Here is a 23139-nt window from a genome sequence, read left to right on the forward strand (position 1 = left end):
GTTATTAATATCGTACTTTTTTAAATTAGGTACTTAATTATCCACATAATGCCACTGAAATGCTTCCTTGCAAATTAATAGTTATTATTATTCTTGAAAAATCACTATGAATTGTTTTTAACAACTTTTTTAATCATTCCCACCACCATTACGTTCATCGGTTTTTCCAATTTAGTGACGTGAGGTCTCACAGACCGCTACTCAAATTCAGTTGCGAATTTTCAGAAATAAATAAAAAGAACGTTAAATTTTAAGAGTGATATGTCCTTATCATACAACATTATGACACTCACGAGGATTATAGATATTTTCAAATACTAATTTTAAAAATATTCATAATTTTAGAAACGCAGCGGTCTCTCAGACCGCACGTCACCGGTTAAGGGCTAAATTATAATATCAGTATGATAAATTTTGGATCGTAGAAAAATAAAGTTATTACCTGTTTAAATAAGAGCATTTCAATTAGAATTTTTATGTTTGGTGATCTCTCTCTCTCCCAGTTTAGATCCCCTAGGATTATTATGGATAAAATATTTGTTGTTCTAAGACGAAACCCTATTGAAACTATAACCCTTACAAGGAAACCATCGCACTATGAGTCGAAACAATTCAAAATATCAGAAAACATGAAATACCTATCCATAAAGAGTACTTTAATTTTGAGATAAAAGATTATTAACCACGAAAACTCTTAAGTAGAAACGTTGTGCATCATACACTTTTAGTACCGATACATTTAAAAAGGTCATGCAGCTCACACTGTGTGATAAATACTCGCACCTCATGACATAACCAAAAGGTTTCAACTTACCAATGGCTTGTCACTACCCGTAATTATTGCTTCAATCAATGTTCCAACAGATATTTACCAAGAAAATTTATTTCTTCACTTGCAGAAAAAGTTGGTGCAGTTCTTACGATTGGAATTGCTGTGGGAGCAGCGTTTTTCTGTCTTATAACCGTATTCCTGGTAATACACTATCAGAGAGAGCGGGTAAGAAAACGTGTTTTCCTTATAACAAAGTTTGAGCTTAAATTTTTTAAAGGCATATTACTGAGGTTTTTGTATTGTATAAGTTTGGTTAGAGAAAGTCAATTTTCACTGCCTTGGAGGAGAATTTTTCTAGTCCTAGTTCATTTTCAAGAACTCATAATTATTGGAGTATTGGAGCCAAAATTAAATTCAATCCTAGAGTGACGACATGACTTCACATCTTGAAACAATACGTAGTTTAAAATGCTCACACATCAAACATTTGTTTGTTTATATGCACCTACATCTAAATTAAACCTTATCGTGAATCAAAGATGATGACAATGCACTTCGTGTTGATTAATTTCTTGGAGAGTAGATCTTAAATTTTTAAATGCAAATTTTTCCCAACTTTTAGCTATATTTATATACCTTCATAAGGGCTTTAATATGTACCAAGTTTCCTCTTCAATTATTGCGCAATAATAATATGTATCTATTATTTAATATAATGTAAACAATAACCCAAGAGGTCCCTTAGAACATATTAAAGCACCAATGAAGGCATATAAATTTAACAAAACGTTTGCAAAAAAGTTGCATTTAAATTCTTAAAGACTTCCAAGATCCAAGACACTAATCAACGTGAAAAATAGAAGTCGAAAGAAAGAACAAAATACTCAATTGATGAATTTAGCAATTTAGATGCAAGCAGTGAAGCTCCAGTGGTCGGTTTACCCTGGATAAACCTGATCATTCACGATATCATTAGAGTCAATTCGTTGACTTTGATATGTCATTTTTTTCTTTCAGAAACTCCGCCAAGCACTTGAAATAATTGGCCTCGCCAACTTTCAAAAAGGTGAATTAGAAAAGTATGACCCTGACCTGGGGATAGAAGACCAAGCAGAACTCCTGCCTTATGATAAGAAGTGGGAATTTCCGAGGCATAGACTGATTTTAGGTGAGCACTGTCACCCTCATTACCATGTACGATGAGTATAAAAATAGCCCAAATAGTGATAAAAATACACTTATTCCGGTAAACGAAAGGACTGTCTGAGTTAGGTGGAAGTGAACCTTGGCTACATAGCATAACCAAACCTCTGCTCTATACCTCGTTTGAGCAAAGAATGGTTCTTCATCCTTTGGAAATCATGTTCAAACGTGATGCGGTAATACGGTGGTTTCCTTTGTTTTTTATAGCCTAATTCGAAAGATTATTACTCCTGGAGTACGCATTTCACACTTTTAGATTTTTAAATGACGATATCTATTTTTCTCGATTAAATGAAAAGTGAAAATTTTCGAGCGCGCGATTACGCGACGGCAAAGTTTGAATGCCAGGAAAAGTCCGTGTGACGTCATTCTGGTTCCTGCTGTCGCAAAGTGAGGTGACCTTGGGGCGAGGACATGTGCGCCGCTAGGCGATTCACTAATAATTATTGTGAAGATTTCATTTTTATTGCCAAACTGTATGGTCATTAGTCAGATTCTAATGAATATTCACCGCCTTTCATGGGTAGCAGCATCAACGCAGTGAATTCGAATCGTTCTTATTGAACGATTTGGATTTGACGGATTTGAATATTCCAAATAAACCGTTCATTTTGAACGATTATAGCTATTTTAATGGCGGGAAAAAGCAAAAAGCGAGGACCGTTAAGGGTGAGGTCATCCATTCGTCGAAACGTCTGCAAGGATGGAGATGGAGGATAACTAACCCGGATGGAAACCGGAGAACTATTTACGCCAGCAAAAGATAACGTTAACGCACAGCGATCCGCACCTTGTAATATTTTTACACTACTTATTCCAGGGAAATCCACGTGATATCAAACCCGTCCATGCGGCCGGTTTGCACACCGCAAAGTCTGGCGGAGCCGGAAAACTTAATCGCACGTTGAAGCTGGTGCGGAAATTTCACATTTTTCAGGCAAGCAGATTGGATCGGGGGCATTTGGGATGGTGATGAAAGCCGAGGCGCATGGAATTGTGGAGTGGGAGGCAACAACGACGGTTGCGGTGAAGATGGTGAAGAGATGCACAGACAGCACACACATCAAGGCTCTTGCGTCAGAATTGAAAATCATGGCACACCTGGGCAGCCACTTGAATGTCGTCAATCTATTAGGGGCCTGCACGAAGAATCTCGCAAAGCGTAAGTAAATCGAATCGTAACAAAGTTTCAAACTCCTAAGATAAATTCAATGTGGTTGTTTTGACATTTTAGTGCACTTAATAACCGCAACTTTAATTTCACTTGTCATAAAACCAACAAATCTGCCAAACTAGATGAGCCGCCGGCCATGTCGCTGTCTTATGTCGAATCTTGCTTTCTTTAGTTTTCAATCAACGTCAGATAACGTTACATTGTGACGTGACTTTCTCCCCGGAAATCTATGTGATGTCACCGCAGGGAAATCTCTCTTGCTTCCAGCGAAAATGCTTTAGATAATGAAAATATATTTCCATATAATGGGTGATAGTTTCCATATAGTATGATCCATATAGGGTGATAATAATAATGATATTTACCACCAAAAATTGAAAAAAAGCCATTGTGAATCATTCTCATCAGCCAAAGTTCCTGGACTTAATCTTAAACTATTTATTGCTTTAACTTTCAACTTACTGGGACCGGTAGCAGATTTATTCGCCGAGCACAGCAGATGGAAAACATTTACTGGACCAAACATTGCATAACAGCTTTTCTCAAGTGATTCAGCCTTAACTTGACGTCAAGATGTGGTTGGAGAGAGAATTTGCATATGAATATTCTAAGCTATTGGCTGTTAAAATAGAGTAAGGATATCCGCAAATGATCTACATCTACATAATACCCTGCGAGCCACCCAGGGGTGACCTATCAAAAACATGCACCTTGCGAGAGGACCGCCACATGCGGTGACGTTTGGGCCAAAATAATGATGCTATTACGTTTGGTTAATAACTAACCATTAAGAGATTTGATTCAAAACTTATTTAGTCCATTATAGAAAATAGAAGAAATAATTTTGCAAGATTCACTTTAATATATTATTATTAAACACGATCCTGGTTTCTTATCATTGTTACATCTTCATGGTAATTACACACATGGTACAAAGGCGGGCGGGTCCTACCACCAGCGAAACCAGGTATCAGCAATTGCTATTCTAACAATTTTGGAGGATTATCCTATGAGGAAGAATAATCGAAGCTAGGATAGGCCACCCCCAAATGCCGGTTAGCGCCAGCAATCCAATTTTCCTGGCAGCGACCGTTTTGACAGGAAACTCCAGAACAGTGCTCGTCGTCCAAGCAGGGATAGGAGGGTCAAGACAATGAGATCAGGACACAAAGGGAGTCCTCAGAGGGTTACAACGCACTGGGGCCGGGAACCAAGTCAGAGACTTGAGCCTGAATCGCACGGTCATTTCTTTTTCGTCGCGAAAGTGATCACTATCGCGATCACTTTTCCAGTCGCAAAAAGCGATCGCTCTAGTGATCATTTTTCTGAATCACACGGTCACTCCCGCCGTCGCTTTTCGCATCATTTCCAATATCACAGCTCGTTGTCATGGGACCCGCATAACGAAAATATACAGCGTGTTTGTTTATCTATGTAGTTCCCACAATAGGGTGGTTTCCTATTATTTTTTTATTGCCAAAATCGAAAGATTATTACTCCTGGAGTACGCATTTCACGCTTTTAGATTTTTAAATGACGATATCTATTTTTCGCGATTTAATGAAAAGTGAAAATTTTCAAGCGCGCGAACGCGATGGCTAAGTATGAATGCCGGGAAAACTCCGTGTGACGTCGTTCTGGTTCCCGCTGCCGCAAGTGAGGTGACCTCGGGGCGAGGCTTTGAGCGCCGATACGACGCAGGCTGCTGGCAGGTAGCAGAGTACCATGCTAGCTGCTAGCACTTGGCTTAAATAAGGATTATTATCAACCTATCAAACGAAGAAAACTTTCCGACCATAGGCAGTTTTAATAGGTGATTATTAAGACCTGTTTCCCTGAGCTCTGTGCCTCATGCCTGCATTGGTAATCTCAGACGATGTAAAACTCCTATCTACTCGTATAGAAACTAGGTCCCTGTGACGTCACGCGGAGTGGCATCGCATGGGCGCCAATCTGGTATTTTTCAAATGCGGTTAAAATTGACCATATGGTGGTTTCCTATTATTTTTTTATTGCCTAAATCGAAGGATTATTACTCCTGGAGTACGTATTTCACGCTTTTAGATTTTTAAATGGCAAAGTGAAAATTTTCAAGCGCGCGAAAACGCGACGCGTAAGTAGGAATGAGGGGAAAAAGGCTGTGCGACGCATTTCTGGTTCCCCCTCCCGCCTTGTGAGGTGACCTTGATCGAGGCTCTGAGCGCTGATAGGACGCAGGATGCTAGCGGGTAGCTGAGTAGCGGGAGCCTTGCTGGCTGGTAGCGCTTGGCTTAAAAAAGGTTTATTAATACCTTATCAAACGAAGAAAACTTTCCGACCTTAGCCAGTTTTAATAGGTGATTATTAAGACATGTTTCCCTGAGTTCTGTGCCTCATGCATGCATTGGTAACCTGAGACGATGTATAACTCCTATCATCTCTTGTAGAAACTAGGTCCCTGTGACGTCACCTGGAGTGGAATCGCATGGGCGCCAATCTGGCCTTTTTCAAATGAGGATAAAATTTGACCCTTGCCATTCGTCTAAACCGGTATTTCAAAAACCAAATTATTTGTGTATTATGAATACACTAACGGTGGGTAACGAATCGCAATCAATGCCTTTCGTTTTCTTTGATAAAGGAAACTACCCTATTGTCAAACGCTGCGCTGCAATCACACCATGCGTTCCGATTGGCTGATAGGGGGTTTTAGGGACGGTTTTAGCGACGGAAAAAGCGACCGGACGAGTGATGAAAAATATCGATGGGAATCCTCATCGCGATCGCGAAAAACAATTGCCGGCGACGATCATTTTGCGAGTGATAACTCTGGTGATCACTTTTCGCGACGAAAAAAAATGATCTTTTGATTCAGGCTTTATACGCCCGCACTCCTGGGGAGGGTTTTGGATGGGAAGGAACAAGGAAAGAGCGATAGGAGCCCGACGACTCCTCTCGGATAGGGATAGGATTGGAGGGGAAGAGACGGGGTATACCACCACCGCTATAGAAGCGACCAGGGCCCACCAAACAGCGAAACCGGGCATCACTCATTAATGTGCCCACGATTTTGGTGGATTTTCCTATAAATAAGAATAGCCCATCGATCAAATCGTTGGATGGGGGACATGACGTGCTTCGTGCAGGCGTGCTTCTTCTCCTCAATCTTCTCGATGGAGCCGAGTGGGGTAGTGGACATCGCGAAAGTTCTTTGCGCGAAAATCCTTAGTGCGAAAAGTCCTTAGCGGGAGAAGTACTGCGAATAAGTTCGGAGGATGTTCGGAGAAATTTCTGGGGGGGCACCAGAAATTTATGGGGGGAGAAATTTGCACTAAAAATGCCAGTGTCGCTGTACCACAAAGTATAGACGTCATCAGTTACTGTAAGTGTTCATCGTGATTACCTCTGGATTTCAGTAAGGAAGTGTTTTTTCTTCATATATATTTGCATGTAGTTTTCTCTCTCATAGAAAATGTTGACCTATTTCTTTGCAGAGGAGCTGTTCGTCATCGTTGAATACTGTTACTTTGGAAATCTACAAGAATACATAAAACAGCATCGAGAAAATTTTATTGATCAAATCGATCCAGCAACTGGGAAAGTGGATTTTCGCAGATCAAAAGAAACTAAACTTCAAAACGTGGGCTCATATCCCGTGCGCCAAGCGACTGGAACGGAAGATCATTGGTAGGCATTCCTTAATACAACTTCTAGTCTCTAACGACTCAACTAAATTAAGATAGCATAACTTTCAACAAGTTATAGGTACGACACAAAAAATGTAAACATATGATCAGGCGAGAGGGTTTCTTCTAACTTTCTCTCCTCCTCCTTTTCATTACTCACACCACAGCTAACCACGATTATTATTCAAGTATCACATCATCATCATTAGTCAACAATCCTAAGATTTGCTTGACGCAGCTCTCCATTCCTCTCTCCTATCCGCTAACCTTTTCATAGCGACGTATTTCTTCTCTTTTACATCCTTTATAACCCTTTGTCCTATGTAACTCTTTCGGGGCCGTCCCTTGCCCTTTCTCCCCTCCACCTGTCCTTCAACGATTGTCGTCATCAGACCATCGTGCCTCAAAATGTGGCCAGCTAAGTTATCCCGTCTTCTGCTCAAGGTTTTAAGAAGGCTTCTCTTTTCTCTCCCACTCTCCATAGCACTTCCTCGTTACTCACACGGTCAATCCATTTTATCTTCATCATACTTCGGTAGCACCACATTTCGAATGCTTCCACTCTCGACTTCTCTGCTGCTGTCAACGTCCAAACCTCGCTTCCATAGAGAAACATACTCCATATGTAGCATCTGACGAATTTTTTCCTTACTTCTATGTTTGTATTCTCAGCTGTAGCAAGATTCTTCTTTTTGTGGAAAGCCCTCTTCGCCTGCGTCATTCTACTGACTATTTCTTTCTTGCTTCGTCCATCGTTGGTAATTCGGCTTCCCAGGTAAGAAAACTCTTTCACCTCGTCAGTTTTATGCTTTCCTTGTTTAACCTTTGTCTCAGCCTCCTCTTTCTTTTGCTGCATACTAATATCTTAGTCTTCTTTCTGTTAATTTTCAGCTGATATCTGGCCAAAGTCCTTTCCATATTTGTCAAAGTATTCTTTAAATCGTTCTCTGACTCGGCTATGACTGATATGTCGTCAGCAAATCGCTGCATACTAATTTTCCCGGTGGATATTGACACCCGAAGCTTTCTCCTTGATTTCATCGATGGCTTTCTCCATGTAAACATCCCTATTATCCCGGTAAACACAGATGCGCCACAGCTCGCGCTGCAGCTGTGGCGAAGGCCCGTCTAGCACTCCTCCCCTTTTTTGCATGTCAGATGCGCTACAAACGGGTGTCAGCAGTACTGCACAATAGGGCGGATGACAAAAATCGATTTTTTTTCAAATCCATCCGGCCCAGTGAAAAAAAGTTGTGGGACCGATCAAAAATAAGGCCTGAAAAATTTGAGACCTCTAGGTGAACCCCTGACCCTCGCTCAAATGCAATTTAGGGGGGGGAGGGTCAAAATTCTAAAAATATAATATTTTATGGTCATTGCCTATAGATTTTGCCGAGTTACTGTCCTTAAAGGGGAAAAATTTCGTGCATTTTGACGTATTTTCTAAAAATATTTCATCAATTCTCTAAAAGTCGGTAACATCGATTTGTTTAACGCCGACGAGGCGCCAAATAATGGACAAGTCGTCTCACTACGCACCCTTTATTACCTTCTACCATCTTCCGATTTATACCATCAAAGATGAACGCCCACCTAGCAGCACATCCGGGATGAATTTTTCTGCATTCGAGGCGTGGGAGGGGGAGAAGCGAGTGGTGAGGGGAAGGGATCGACCTGCCGCTCTTGTATCCGCGACCTTGCGTGGACGTTGGCATATTTTCTTCGCGGGCGCGGACTCCAATTAGGCATTTTGTGGCTAAACGGTGGCAGATTCGTCAAAATGCACGAAAGTTTTGTCCTGTACGAGCAGTAACTCGGCGAAATCTATTGGGAATGACCATAAAATATTATATTCTTCGAATTTTGACTTTCGCCCCCTAAATTGCATTTGAGCGAGGGTCAGGGGTTCACGTAGGGGTCTCAAAATTTTCATGCCTCATTTTTGATCGGTCCCACAACTTTTTTTCATTGGTCCAGATGGATTTGAAAAAAAATCAATTTTTCCGATCCGCCCTACTGCACAAGCATGTCAGGAGCGCTGCACAAGTGCGCCACGATCGCTTCAAACGCATGTCAGAATCGCTGAAAATGAATTCCTGATGTGCCACTAGTAATCGTCAAGAGCACTAAAAAAGTATGCCAGGACTAATAAGAACGAATTAAAAAACATAGGGTCGCTAAAAATGACTTTATTCATCAATATGTTTTTTTAAGTAAAAGTTCAGTAGCAGCATTTGAATGGACCATCTTCATCTTTGTTCCAGTCAGCCTAAACCAATTCCACATTTTCTTTTCAATTTTCAATGCTCTTAAGGAGAGAGCTGGCTTTTTAAATAATACATCTGAAACCGATAAAAGCTCCTAGGATACCAATTTCAGCAATCAAATTCTAAATTTATGCATTGAAACATTCTTGAAAAATACAAGAAGACACACACCCACTATGACATCGCAACTCGACGAACTGCAAAAAATCACAATTATCCGCTAAAATTGACAAGAAACTCACGGAGGGATAAATGTATGGTTTATTGTCCTAATAAACTAAATTTTAAGGTATCACTATAATGAAATTTCTCTATGAATTTAATAACCTACCTTTCAGTTATCTCCCTTTTCCTTAACCTCCATCTGAACTTTTGACTCTCTCGCAAGCACCCGCAGTTAACGATTTTTGTCACCACGTGGCGCCGCTATAGCATAACGTGTATTATTCAAAAGACTGTCTACAGTGCTGTGGCAGCTCGTCCGCAACTTAAGGCTGCAGCATGATACCAGTGGCGTAGCCAGGGGGAGGGGGCAAAACCAGGGGGGAAAATTTTTGAAAAGCAGGGTACTAAGTAATGGTTTTAAAACTAATTTTAGTACTTTTCATAATCGAAAAACTAATTGTGGTTAAAAAATATTTTTAAATTCATGATTTTTTTAATATTTTGTTTTCCTTCATGAAGGAAAATAAATGTGTTTTTATATTTCGGGGGGGGGGAGGGTTTCCGACACCCCGGATCTCCCCCTGGCTGCACCACTGCATGATACACGTGCTGTGAAGGCGCATTTGACGTGTTTCTCCACAATTCGCTTTATGACAGTGCTGCCGAGACATTGCTGACGCGTGCTGCACTAGCAGCGCTGACATTCTTGTGAAGCGCTGTGGCAGCGCTGTGTGTTTACTGGGATTCTACCCATTAAGATAAGTTCCATGAAGAATTTAAGCAGCATTCTGGCAGCTCCTTCTTGGAACCCCCTTAATGGAATTCTCTACAGAATATTTCACTACATTAAAACTTACGTTAAAAACTCACGTTTGTATTCGACCTAAAAGAAGGAAATAAACCACCTTCCCATGGTAAAACGGTTGAATGTTACAGACAAATTAATACATGCTCAAAATAATATACGGGGTAAGCAAGGTAAGCAAAGTTTACATTAGTAACATATGTTATGGAATATGCATGAGAATAAAACGCGGCATCAGCAACCTTATATTTGTTATATTTAAAATTCTTTTGCTTTAAGGTCAATGCCAGGGGCAGAAATTAATGGTCCAAGTTGCAATGATGTCGCCGGGAAAATGTTGAACACGGCCGATTGTTTAATCCCACAGGACTTAACAGGCAAGTATATATATATCATAATAGAAGGAGATATGAAATTAAATAACTCCTTCCCATTCCCATGTATATTATTTTGTTTTTGCAATCCAACGCATAAAATACTTATGAGAATACCGAGTCGCCAACAACTCTAAGATCTCTTTTCAACAACGCCAAGGACTCGTTCGACCCCAAACTTCAATCGGGTATTTACGACTAATAAGCAACTAACTTACTGTCTGTAAAAAAAGCAAGATACCCGATTTTGAGGAGCTCTAGCGTCTGAACGAAGCGATCAATTTGCAACAAAAATTATTTTTATTTTTATTTAATTTTTAATTATTTCCATTACCCGATAAACAGCACATTTACGGCCTTTACAATGGGGAAGTAACAATTAACAATGAAGGACATTCACACACGCCCATGCCCTGGATAAGGGTAACTTACCCAGGCGGGACTCGAACCCGCAACCTTCGATTTGGCAGTCGAGGACTTTACCCCGCCGCCACCGAGGCCGGCATATACGAAAAATAATTTATTTCTACGTTGTATCATGTACTTTAAAAAATCTTCGGCTCAATATTTTTTCCTGTACTTACCTGTCAAAAAAAGTACCCGTTTTTTGCGCGTAAAATCAAGTAGCCCAACTTTGAGCGCTTGGCATTCCCGTATTTTTCTTTCCTTTAACTTGAAATTTTAATATTAAGAAGCCACATTTATTATTGGCAGTTTGCCGAAAACATATTGTTTATACTACTAAAATTAACGGAGTGGTTGTAAAAAAACGCAAACCTCTGCTAACTTCGAAACCAGTGGGTCAATTGAAAATTGATTGGTACTGTTATCTTCCGTAGAATGTTAGTAATGCATATACGTGGATCATACTCGTTAAAATTTAGCAGTATTTTCAATATCTTTTGATATTTATTTTTATTTTGAGCTCTGGTTGTCGCCTGTCTGGTTGTCCCACGACGGAGCTGCCGGTATGCGCATAGAAATATCTGTCTAAATAATAAGTTATATTGACGGTATTATTGTTATTTAATACACATTTTATATGTACTTGCATGCAGTAACTAAATAAGTAGGTAACTAATATGCAACTCATGTGGGGCTGTGTATATCGGCCAAATTGTGAGGAACTTTGCGACTCGTACATACGCCCGAGCCCAAAAGGTGCTTGGCGAACTTTTACCCCATATCTTATTTCGCCAAACGCCTGATGGAAGAAAAACCCCACTTCCTTTTTTATTCGAAATTTCTTTTGCAGGAAAAAAAAAACAAAAATTAATTTCGGCCAAACAATGAAAAATAATTCTAAGGAAAAGAAGAAAGTTGAATTATAAATTAGAAATGAGGATTTAGGCATCCGCCTATTTTTTTACGTAACCCCTTAACTGCGTAAAAACCCCACTTCATCTCTTTCACTTTTTAGCATCCATATTGTGACGGGACACGACGTCGCATACGTGATATGAAGGGAAACAACCGTCCCGAGCGAAGGAATGATCTAGTCAAATACCACATTAGTCACTCTTAACATTGCATGATATAAGTATTATACCTTTTCTGCACATTACATTATTCACAACAAAAAATATACGCTGATGACGACAAAAATAATGAACTGATTACTTTCTGCACAATACCAGTTTCCAATGGCAGTGGAGCACAATACAATTGGAGGACCAACCTTCGGGGTGATTTCGTGGGGTCAGAAGTGCCTCCCGTTTGCACGAGTGACCTCATTTGCTGGGCCTTCCAAATCGCACGGGGTATGGACTACTTGGCATCGCGAAAGTTAAGTACAAACTCGAACTACTTCGAAGACCATGTTCCAAGCTCGGAGTAAGCATAAAGATATCAACCAGAGCGATTTTTGGTCTATGAGCATGCTACCAGGTTGAAATGGGCCTCACCTCATAACACTCTTCTCACACATAATGAGATGCTTTGTTTATTACACTTACCTACAGTCAGAATTCTTTGAGAATGGCTGGGTGGGCATCCCTCAGAGAAAATATATACAAGATCTATATTCGACTACAGAGCAAGAGGCTAATATTGAAACGGTAAAATTTTAGATTATGTAATGGATTTTTGGCTAATAACGGAAATAGATTTTGTTTACTTTTTGTTTATTTCGAATGAAAATTTCGCTTTTATAAATTTGAAAACTCGGAGAGGAAGCATCACGATTCTGATAAAAGCTATGTTTAAGTACCTATTTTATTCGGAAATGTTGTTCGTATCGTTTCCATTATAATATTGAAGATTCAATAACATTCTTCTCGGAATAATATGAGAGGACTTATTTATTATACTTACCTACTGTCATAGCTATTTGAGAATGGTTGGTTGGACATCCCTCAGAGATCTGTTTGATTCAATAATTGAATTCAACTATTGAATAAAACAGATAGTTCGGTTGTAAATCTAACTCAAGTGAATCTTAGTGAACCTGCAACTTCAATACTATTCAAGAGGACTTAACTTTGCCATAGCACCCAGAAGTATACCGAACTCCTTCTTGGGCTCCCTGAAGCTTTGACATGAGAAAAACACGAAGAACCATTCTATTCAATTTGCTCCCTTTTTTAATATAAGTGATCTTTGAATTACTCCTAGAGCTTGTCTTTATCAACAGAGCACCTGTAACTTTATATGTTAGCCTCACCAGTGGCGTCACTACGAAGGGGATGTGGGAGGTAGATCCCCCCCGCCCCAAAGCCTCAGAGAAATTTAAAAAAATATTTAAAACTATTGTCTACTTTTGATATTCTAACACATAGGGTAATTTCCTTCGTCAAAGAAAACGAAAGGCATTGATTGCGATTCCTTATCCACCATTAGTGTATTCATGATATAAAAATTATTTGGTTTTAGAAATCCCAGTTTAGGCGAATGGCAATGGTCAATTTTAATCGCATTTGAAAAAGGCCAGAATGGCGCCCATGCGATGCCACTCCACGTGACGTAACAGGGACCTAATTTCTAAGAGAAAATAGGAGTTTTACATCGTCTGAGATTACAAATGCATGCACGAGGCACAGAGCTCAGGGAAACATCTCTTAATGATTACCCATTAAAGTTTCCTTCGTTTGATAGGGTAATAATAATCCTTATTTAAGCCAAGCGCTACCTGCTAGCATCCTGCGTCGTATCAGCGCTCAAGCCTCACATCAAGGTCACCTCACTAGCGGCAGCGGGAACCAGAACGACATCGCACGGGGTTTTCTCAGCATTCATACTTAGCCGTCGCGTTTTCGCGCGCTTGAAAATTTTCATTTTTCATTAAATCGCGAAAAATAGATACCTTCATTAAAAAATATAAAAGCGTGAAATACGTACTCCAGGAGTAATAATTTTTCGATTTAGGCAATAAAAAAATAATAGGAAACCACCCCATGGCATCCGCTTATAGTAAAAGATCATTTATTAATATCGTGGCAGTAAGACCAGTGATGACGACCCCTCGTATCTTGGAGGGTCGCCCGCTTAGGCCCCTCCTTGCCATCCCCTCCCGAAGAATATTCCTAGTTACGCCCTGAACTTCACGTAAGATGATAGGACTTGCTTTCAAACCACAAAAAATTATTAAATGGATGGTGATAGTAAAAAGCGGCGGTCATTTTCGGATTCAGCGACCCAAAATTAGCCAGAAACACCCTAAATTGTAGCCGAGCATTTTTTGAGCTTTTTCTTTGCAGAACAGTGTTATCTGCACTCGCCTCCAAAATTATTAAAATTTCACCCGTACCCATTGGCTTCTAGGGTCCTCATATGCCCTTAAAGTTTAAGATATATCATTAAAATGTGATGTGTTAGTTATTAGTTAATTATTTAAGATTTTATCAATAAAAGTAATTTCATCATCACTGGTCAACAATCCTAGGTTTGATGCAGCTCTCCACTCAGTTCTCCTCTCAGCTAATCTTTTCACACCTACGTATTTCTTCTCTTTCACATCCTTCTTTACTTGTTCCATGCATTTTTTTGGGGTCTTCCTTTTCCATTCTTGCCTTCCACCTGTCCTTCGACGATTATCTTCATCAGGCCATCATGTCTCAAGATGTGGCCTATAAGGTAGTTCCGTCTTCGTGTCAAGGTTTTCATGAGGCTTCTCTTCTCTCCTACTCTTCTTAGGACTTCCTCGTTACTCTCTCGGTCTATCCATTTGATTTTCATCATTCTTCTGTAGCACCACATTTCGAAGGCCTCTATCCTTGCTTTCTCCGCTGAGGTCATTGTCCATGCCTCACTTCCGTATAGGAACATACTCCAAATGTAGGTTCTTATTAATTGTTTCTTTACTTCCACATTTAAGTTTCCCGCTGTAAGCAGGTCTCTCTTTTGGTGGAATGCTCTCTTAGCCTGGGCTATTCTGCTGATAATTTATATCTTCCAAAATCACAGGTTCTTCATGGTGACTTGGCTGCGAGAAATATTTTGCTGGCCGAAGATAATATTGTGAAAATATGTGACTTTGGACTTGCAAAGACAATGCACCAAACCAATAACTACCAGAAACGGGGTGATGTGAGTACCTACCCGAAAATAATTCTCAGAGCAATTTTAAAATCTCAGCAAGACGATACAGCCCAAGAATCGAAATCTAAGCAGCGAGAGTGACTAGCACAGTAAAAATAATATCTTTTTTTACGAAATTATCACATGATTCCTGAGGCAAAAATTATCACGATACTTCGTATCACTCTCATTTAAAATATTTTTTCGTTGCTTAAATCACAAACAAATTATTTTGGATAGAGAATCCTTATCTTGTGTTGAAATTTTTTGAAAATTTTGTAGTACAAAATATGATCAAGAAAATAACAAAATTAAGCCAATAAGACATGAATTTCTAACTATCTCCTTGAATGCCAATGGGGATGATACAGTTATTAGTTTAAAAAGAAGAATTCTCCTGATATATCATTTAATTTCAGGGTCCGTTACCAATAAAATGGCTAGCAATTGAGTGCTTGAGGGATAAGACCTTTTCTACCCAATCGGATGTTTGGTCGTACGGTATCGTACTCTGGGAATTTTTTTCTTTGGGTCAAAATCCGTATCCAGGTAATTATTCTTAATGTTGACTACTTAATTATTACATGGTTGAGCGGATTGTGCTAACGGACGTCATAATTATGGTATGCTTTAATTATTTCCTAGGGATGGTGGTAGATGAAAGGCTGTACGATAAACTGTTGGCTGGTTACCGCATGAAAAAACCTCGTTATGCAACGCATGAAATGTAAGTGAGGTATATTGTATCTTAGTTTTATGCTCATAACAAAGCGTCAACTCATTTATAACTGGGTTAGCCATGAATCCACACAGAGATTGCACTAAAAAATATGGTGATTATTTTACCAAGAGAAGAGATATATTTAACTTCCTCAAATGAGTAAATGAAGAAAATTCTCATTCTATCATTTTTATATTGATTTATTTTGTTATTCTTTTCATTTAAAACCGTCAAGCTAGTTTATTGCTAAAATTATCCATTGAAATATTTAAAAAATCAACCAGGAAAAAGTTCAATTATTTTCGCGGGCGTATCCTACGTTCAAATGTTTTGAAAATATTCGTAGGTATATAAAATGTGATCAAGCAACAAGTAAACGTTAACGAATGCGTATTATAAGGATATTTGAGGGCCCTGGAAGCCAAGGAGTAAAAGTGCACTTTTTCTAATTTTGGAGATAAGTGCAGTTGGTGAGGTACAGAATAATGCGTAACAAAGGGATACAAGTGTACCGATAAGTATTTATATGTGTATTCCGTAATTCATTTGAATCCCTTTCTTAAAACAGCATTGTGTACCCCATAAACCATGATCTGCACTTGTCCCCAAAATTATGAAAATTGCACCTGCACCTGTAGATAACATTAGTAAAAGTCCCTTTTAAAGCGGTAAGTTTAGATACGGGGTTGGTTTCCCCAATTTAGGGGTTGCTCGTAAAAAGGGAGGGTGATAGAAAAAAACGGAGGTCATTTCTGGATTCAGCGACCCAAAATTAGCCAGAAACGCCCTAAATTGTAGCCGAGCATTTTTTTTAACTTTTTCTTTGCCGAACAGTGTTATCTGCACTCGTCTCCAAAATTCTTAAAAATGCACCCATACCCATTGGCTTCTAGGGTCCTCATATGGCCTTAAAGTTTAAGATATATCATTAAAATGTGATTTGTCAGTTATAAGTTAGTTATTTAAGATTTTATCAATCATTTCCTCCCCAGATATGCAATAATGCGTGATTGCTGGAGGGCGGAGCCGAGAGAAAGACCAATGTTCTTACAGCTGGAGGCTATTTTTTGTGGAATGCTAGATGAAACAACCAAAAGCGTGAGTATTCGAGGCTAAAATCTTCGATGGCGGCGCTGAAAGCAGTGACGTAATTTGCCAATATGGCTGACGCATCGAGGATATTGTTGTGATGTTATATAGGTGCAATAGGTCTTCGAGTCTTTGCGATAATTAAAGTAGAAAATATCTAAAAGGTTTTCTTGGCTTTGAGAATGTATTTCAATTCCCAGGGGCAACGACAAATAGCAGTTAAGATTGAGGAATTAACTAATTTTAGCTGGAATATCCTCTACTATCTCACGGACATTACTCAAAGGGTTCCTAATGACCATAAGTGAATGACTGCGATAAAAATAACATTATTCTCAGCCGGCTAGAAAAGAAAAATTGCAATACGTCAGTTACCCCAAGTCCATTTAACAAACAAACCACTGTCCCAGTAAATGATGAATTGTAGCAAAAAATGGCAACTGAAAAGGCATTTTACATGAATATGAATGCTTAAAATATATTACTTGCTACGTTATAATTAGAAAAATCAGTAAATTCCCAGAAATTCCAATGATTTGTCAAGGTGGTTTCCCCCCCCATAGTGTTGATCCTGGGCACGCCCTTGTTCGAAGGCTTTAGAAATCATATTGTAAATGATAGACTACGAGCAAGGGATGTGTTTAGATTAATAATATACCTAAAGCGAGGTTACCGAAAATAGCAAGCGAAGTTGATAAAAAATTAAGTGATGCGAAAAACTTAATTAAATGAAGCCGAGAAGTAACTGTAAATAGAAGAGTGGCTTTCATCCTACTGCCAGCGAAATAATCAAAGAAGAGTAAGAGGTACGTAAAGTTAACTGTGATACCCAGTAACGATAGAACATATTTTTGGTAAAATATGATGAGATTCTTTCCCGGCGTATTAATTGAGTGAAGTCCTCTCGGGATTTCCACCGGATTTTTGGTGATTGTTTTTTGTACCTGTTACATTGAAGAAAAGTAACTAAAACTTATATTCTACTCATTGTTTGCTGAAAGTAATCGTTGCATTTATTACGGTACTGCACTATCAAGCCTCGACCAAATTCGTGGTGAGAACGCGTAACATTGTCCACTATACCTCTATTTCACGAGGTTGCACACCAACAAACTCAAATCTCTACACACCTAAATCTCATTGACAAATGGACACGCACATGTAAAATACGAATAAACGCAGGCAAAAGCACACCCATACACTTTTCACGCAGACGTAAATTCGCAACACAAACATAAAAAAATCCGAATACCAAGAGAAAAACCCATAAATTCCTCGGCGTCTAGTTAGATGAAAAACTTCTTCTTCAACGACCATCTTAAGTATTGCACGAGAAAGGCAATAATAATCAGGCAAGCTCTAACATCATTGTCCTCCGGCACTTCTCCATTATCCCACAGCTGCAGAACCAAACTTTACTCAACAATCATCCGTCCCACCTTACTTTACGGCTGAGAAATTTTCGCAAATTCTAAATCAATAAGAGAAAAACTGGAAAAATTCCAGAATAGATCCCTCCGTCTATTCCTAAACCTTCCCCGCCAAACCCGAATGTCAGACGTCCTCGCCGCCCATAAGCTTCCAACGGTGCATCAATTCATCAACAAACTAGTTCACAATTTCAAGGCAACCCAAAACCCACTGTTAACACACATATGGAATTATGATCCATCAATTCCAACAGCATACAAACTGCCCCAACAAATTACTCGTCTATGAGTCTTTCCTTCCTCTTCTTGTAGTTTTAGTTAGTTTTTCACTGTGCTATTTTCTCAAAAAAATTTAAAAATAAATAAGTGAAAAAATCATATTTAAAAAAATGATTTCAATTCATAAGAAAGAAAATAAAAAATTTGCTACTTGCAAAATAAAAAAAGAACATAATACCACAAACCAATCAAAAAAATATAATAATAATTATAATAATAATAAAAAGCAAGTATTGGGAAAAAATAACAATATTTAAAATAACAACTAAAAAATTATAAGTTCATGCCAAATAAAATTGTATAAGATTTAAGTTTCTGCTCACACAAACACAAAACTAAACACACAACACATTCATTGGCGCAAAATAACTATTCTTATGTGAACTGGCTGGGTAAGGTGAATGCAGTTCACCGGGACAGCTGTATCGCGCCTGCGGTGCGTTAAGTGTTGGTTAAGTAATGAGTTCTCCACTCTCCATCGGCCCTGATAATGGAACGCGACCGGGTTCCGAAACTTCGGCCGAACGGAGAGAGATAACCCAATTGGAGACCCGAATAGCCTTTTTTACTATATTCGCCGGGAAAGCATTACTAACTCGCCCAAAAATTCGTCCAACTCTAACCATGTTTATGCATTGGATGGTATTAACCTAAAGGCAACAGACGAAGTGAAGTACCTGGGAGTTACGATAACCTCGAACCTCACATGGGGAACGCGTATAAAGAATATTTGCGGCATAGCCCTGAAGAAATTAGGATTCGTCAAGCGTATTGTGTAAAGATTTTCGGATGAGAAAGTAAAAAGAAGGCTCTATTTCGCACTCGAACGACCGCACTTTGTATATATAGCGAGCGCATGGCATCCGGTACAGAAAGACTTAATCCGCGAACTGAATAAAATACAAAGGAAGGCTGCGCGTTTCGTCAAAAACTGTTAAGAGCGTGCAAACAGCGTTACCCAGATGTTAAGCGAATTAGGCTGGGAGCCGCTGGAGACTCGGAGGCTGCGCGCTAGCCTTAGATTGCTTGAACAATTGAGAATGGATATGTTTAAGAGCGACACGGAGAACATAATATTAGAGCCACACTATATTTCCAGGTCCGAAAGCAGCGATAAATTAAGAGATATGTTTTGCCGAACGGATAGATATGGGAATTCGTTTTTCCCCCGAACCGTAAAGGACTTTAATAAACGCTAGTCCCAACTTCGTTATAGCACTTCATTTTTTTTAGCTGTAAACAGCTGGTGTCCTAACACTCCCTGCCACACGCCTTTTAGGCGGCTTGCGGGGTTTTGGATAGATGTAGATGTAGATACTAGTAGATCTGACTATAGCATACCTTTCTTTTCCTTTCAGCACTACGCAAACATAAACTTCAGCCAGTCTAACGCAAGGAGCCAAGAAGCGCCAACACCATACCTGGGTGAGAAGAAGGCGCCCACTTACGAAAACGCAAGAAAAAAGCCAACAAATCAAACGGGATGCACTGATTGGCCGACGTGCCCCGTGGTCGGAAACCATCGAGAGCCAGTGACAATAGGCAATCACGTGTGGCCATCCAAAGGAGAAGAGTTGAGTGATTCTGAAGGGAGAGTCCGATCAACTCCCTTAAATTTCTTCACTCGTAAGCCCGCGGATCCTGTAAATACCGCCTCCTTCATGCCAATGTCAAAACTGCAAAATGAACCCATCCAAACGGACGTGACAAAAGTGCGAGAAGCAAAGATGGAGCCACCGCAAGAGTCAGCTCAGCTGAGTCCCAGAAAAGTGTTTGGGCCACTCCCGGAATCTGAATCAACAGCGGCAGAGCCCTTGCTACAGCATCAACGTGGTGCTCCCCAAAGATTAGACTCGCTCAATTGGGGACTACAGAGCTTCCACTCAAACCCGACTTATGCGAGTCAGGCGCTCGTCCGCTGATATTCTGCCCCATTGCACAAAAAACATTGCCCGGTAATTGGTTGGCTAGATAATTGATAATAATGGCTGATCGCAAGGCAGTAGCGAGAAAGATTTTCCGTGGAGGATTCACGTGTGGACGGGGTGCATATATCACGTAATTATTTTGTCTGAAAAGGTACGCTTAAAAAAGTACCTCTCAAGCATTTCGGGGGTGGGGGAAAATGGGGTTTGAACCAAACTGGTTACGGCTTTAGCTGATCGTTGGTTATCAAATAAAATCCAACATTATATATCCCAGGAGCAGTGGCGGCTCGTGAGTCAAATGCTCGGGGGGGGGGGGAGGGGCACACTTCACCGGGGGGGTCAAAAATTTTTAATATTTTGTGTATTTTAGTATTTTTGAGTTTTTAAGGCTATCTAGGTATTAAATTTGTTTAATTTAAAATAATATAATTAGTGATGGGTCGATTCCAAAATTTTATCGATTCCAATCCCGATTCCGATTCTGACATTTCGATTCCGATTCTACCGATACCGATTCCATCGATTCTGATGCCATAGGCTCCAAGAAAAACAACACTTAATTCCAGGCAATAAGAAAACCACTTTAAAAAATGTTACTCTGTGAAAGAGCCAGTTGACAAAAGCATCTTTCATATCATCACTATGTAATTAAAATATAATAGATAACTTTAAAAACAGAACGTACCTGAAAAGTGTTGTTACATGATAGGTATCACTTTAGAATATTAGCACTCATGTTTAAATTTAAAATAAAAGTATCACCTTTCATATCTATCTTTTATTGATGATATCTTATCATTATCAATAATGTCTCTCAAATTTAGTCTCCTTTTACAGACTTTAAATCTTTGCTCAGAAAGCAAAGCATCTTGACTCTGTCAGGATAAAGTCTGTTGCATTTTACTTCATATATTTTCCTGCATAACTAAATGTCTTTTACTGAACACAGTGGATGGCGGTATGGCAAGAAACCTCTTCACTAATACTTTCAGCCTTGAGTACGATAAACAAGTCTTCCGTTATTTCCCAGGGATGGAATTTGGTGGTGCATTCATCTCTGATAAATGAGCTTCCACTTCAGCTTCAACAGCGTTTGCTATGGTGACTTTGGGTACTTTTCCAGATGCATCACTGTATCTTGACCATATACCTGTCACAGGCTCCCTAGTCTGCATTTGCTCCTTCGGAATATAATAGGGATGTGCAAGTAGCACTTTTTGACCTCGAGTCGAGTTGAAAATTACTCGCGAGTATCGAATCGACTCGAGTCTAGTATGATCATTTCTGAACCAGGCAATACAGCAAGCATACTACAATATATTCTACTCCAATTTTCTATGATGAATGTCTAGTCTAATGTAAGAAGGAAAATATAATGAGGATTGTTGATGGTTATTGTCAGAAGTTGGAGATGAATGAAAATTAATGTGTTTTCAACAGTTCCATAGGGACAATTGAAATTAATTAACCCCAAGTAATATGTCGACCATATATATGTATCCAAACTGCAAGGGAGAGCCCTGAGTCTAGTAATTTGCACAGCTATAATAAAGATTACATACTATGTATATGAATCATGTAATATTTGGCCCTTTCAAATTATCAAGCAGAAAAACCAATTATTCTACATGCTCAGCCAGCTGGTTTTGACGTCTCCATGTTACAGTATTGCTACCTGCAGAAAATTTCCTTTAGCTACACACTTCTGTGAATGGGCAAGTGCTTTCTTACCAAAATTGCAAGATTTCGGAGACTTTGGAATTTTTATTAAAAATTATATCAACGATTTTTTTTAGATCTTGAATCTTCATGGAATTCAAGTGGACGAAGCGAACAAACTATAGAGCTAAACTTTAGTTTTGTAGAGCCAAAAAAATTCTATACTTCTCACGTCATTTAATCATCCTTAAAATCTCTTGCTTTCTTTTAAGTTCAAGAAAGAAACTAAACGCTACAAATGACTCGGACGGACGCAGTAATAAAAGAGGCTAAAAGAGCCTTGTGGTGTGAAAACTCCCCCTTCCGCGCGACTCACCTCGGCGAAGGTGGAGAGGGAAAAAGGGTATCGGTTGTTGCCTTTCACGAAAACAGTTCATTTTCCTCTCTCGTAAGCATGTTGACTTAATCTCTTAACTTTACTTCAAAATCCGAGCCATATTTCTTATGCATGGGGTGGTTCCGAAAAATATCCAAACCTTGGTATTTTCACTCCAGTAATGCGCTAAATGGTCCAGTCTATCTATACACAATCCTTTTCAACATCCTCAGTTTAGTGTTTCAAGTCAATGAAGACGATTATCCGTGCTTTAAATGACGATTTTCAAGACTAATGTTTTAAAAAACATGAAAAATCGGCCTCAGTTACGATCCTCAAGAGTTCCGCTGCGTGTAGCTCAGCCTTGACGCGCGTTTGAAAAATCTCTCTCATTTCCTTCGTCGCAAACATTTTTTCCCCAAGATCTCTTATTAGTAGTCTTTATAAATCCCTACTTTGTATCGTGATTAAAATTTTCTGAAACGAAACGTAAACGAAAGATAATGTCTACTTTACGTCAAATTACACGTGAAAAACGGGTCGACAATTTTGTGCTGTAAAAGAAGACAGATGAGAGCCAAAATCTTCAAAATTCATTGAAAGTATAGGCAAAGCACCAGGTCAAAGGAATATTGCGTTTTTTATTCCATAAAAATCATACCAACGCAACATCACATGGATAAATTCAAAGGTTTTCGAGGAAAAACGAGATCGCGC

At 39.3% G+C, this 23139-nt stretch overlaps 1 protein-coding gene across 1 annotated transcript in view; it reads left to right on the plus strand.

Moving 5' to 3' along the window:
* LOC124162772 (vascular endothelial growth factor receptor 2-like) overlaps nt 1-20685 on the plus strand; it is a 31957-nt gene extending 11272 nt beyond the window's left edge. The window contains exons 7-17 of the mRNA XM_046539405.1: nt 900-997; nt 1790-1940; nt 2913-3137; nt 6623-6815; nt 10331-10428; nt 12063-12211; nt 14827-14949; nt 15360-15489; nt 15586-15667; nt 16654-16759; nt 19818-20685. Coding sequence (XP_046395361.1) covers nt 900-997; nt 1790-1940; nt 2913-3137; nt 6623-6815; nt 10331-10428; nt 12063-12211; nt 14827-14949; nt 15360-15489; nt 15586-15667; nt 16654-16759; nt 19818-20381 — 1919 coding nt within the window. The 3' untranslated portion in view covers nt 20382-20685. The remainder of the gene's footprint in view (nt 1-899; nt 998-1789; nt 1941-2912; nt 3138-6622; nt 6816-10330; nt 10429-12062; nt 12212-14826; nt 14950-15359; nt 15490-15585; nt 15668-16653; nt 16760-19817) is intronic.
* The last annotated feature ends 2454 nt before the right edge of the window (nt 20686-23139 follow it).

The sequence above is a fragment of the Ischnura elegans genome, chromosome 7, assembly GCF_921293095.1.
Source record: "Ischnura elegans chromosome 7, ioIscEleg1.1, whole genome shotgun sequence".
Taxonomy (NCBI): Eukaryota; Metazoa; Arthropoda; class Insecta; order Odonata; family Coenagrionidae; genus Ischnura; species Ischnura elegans.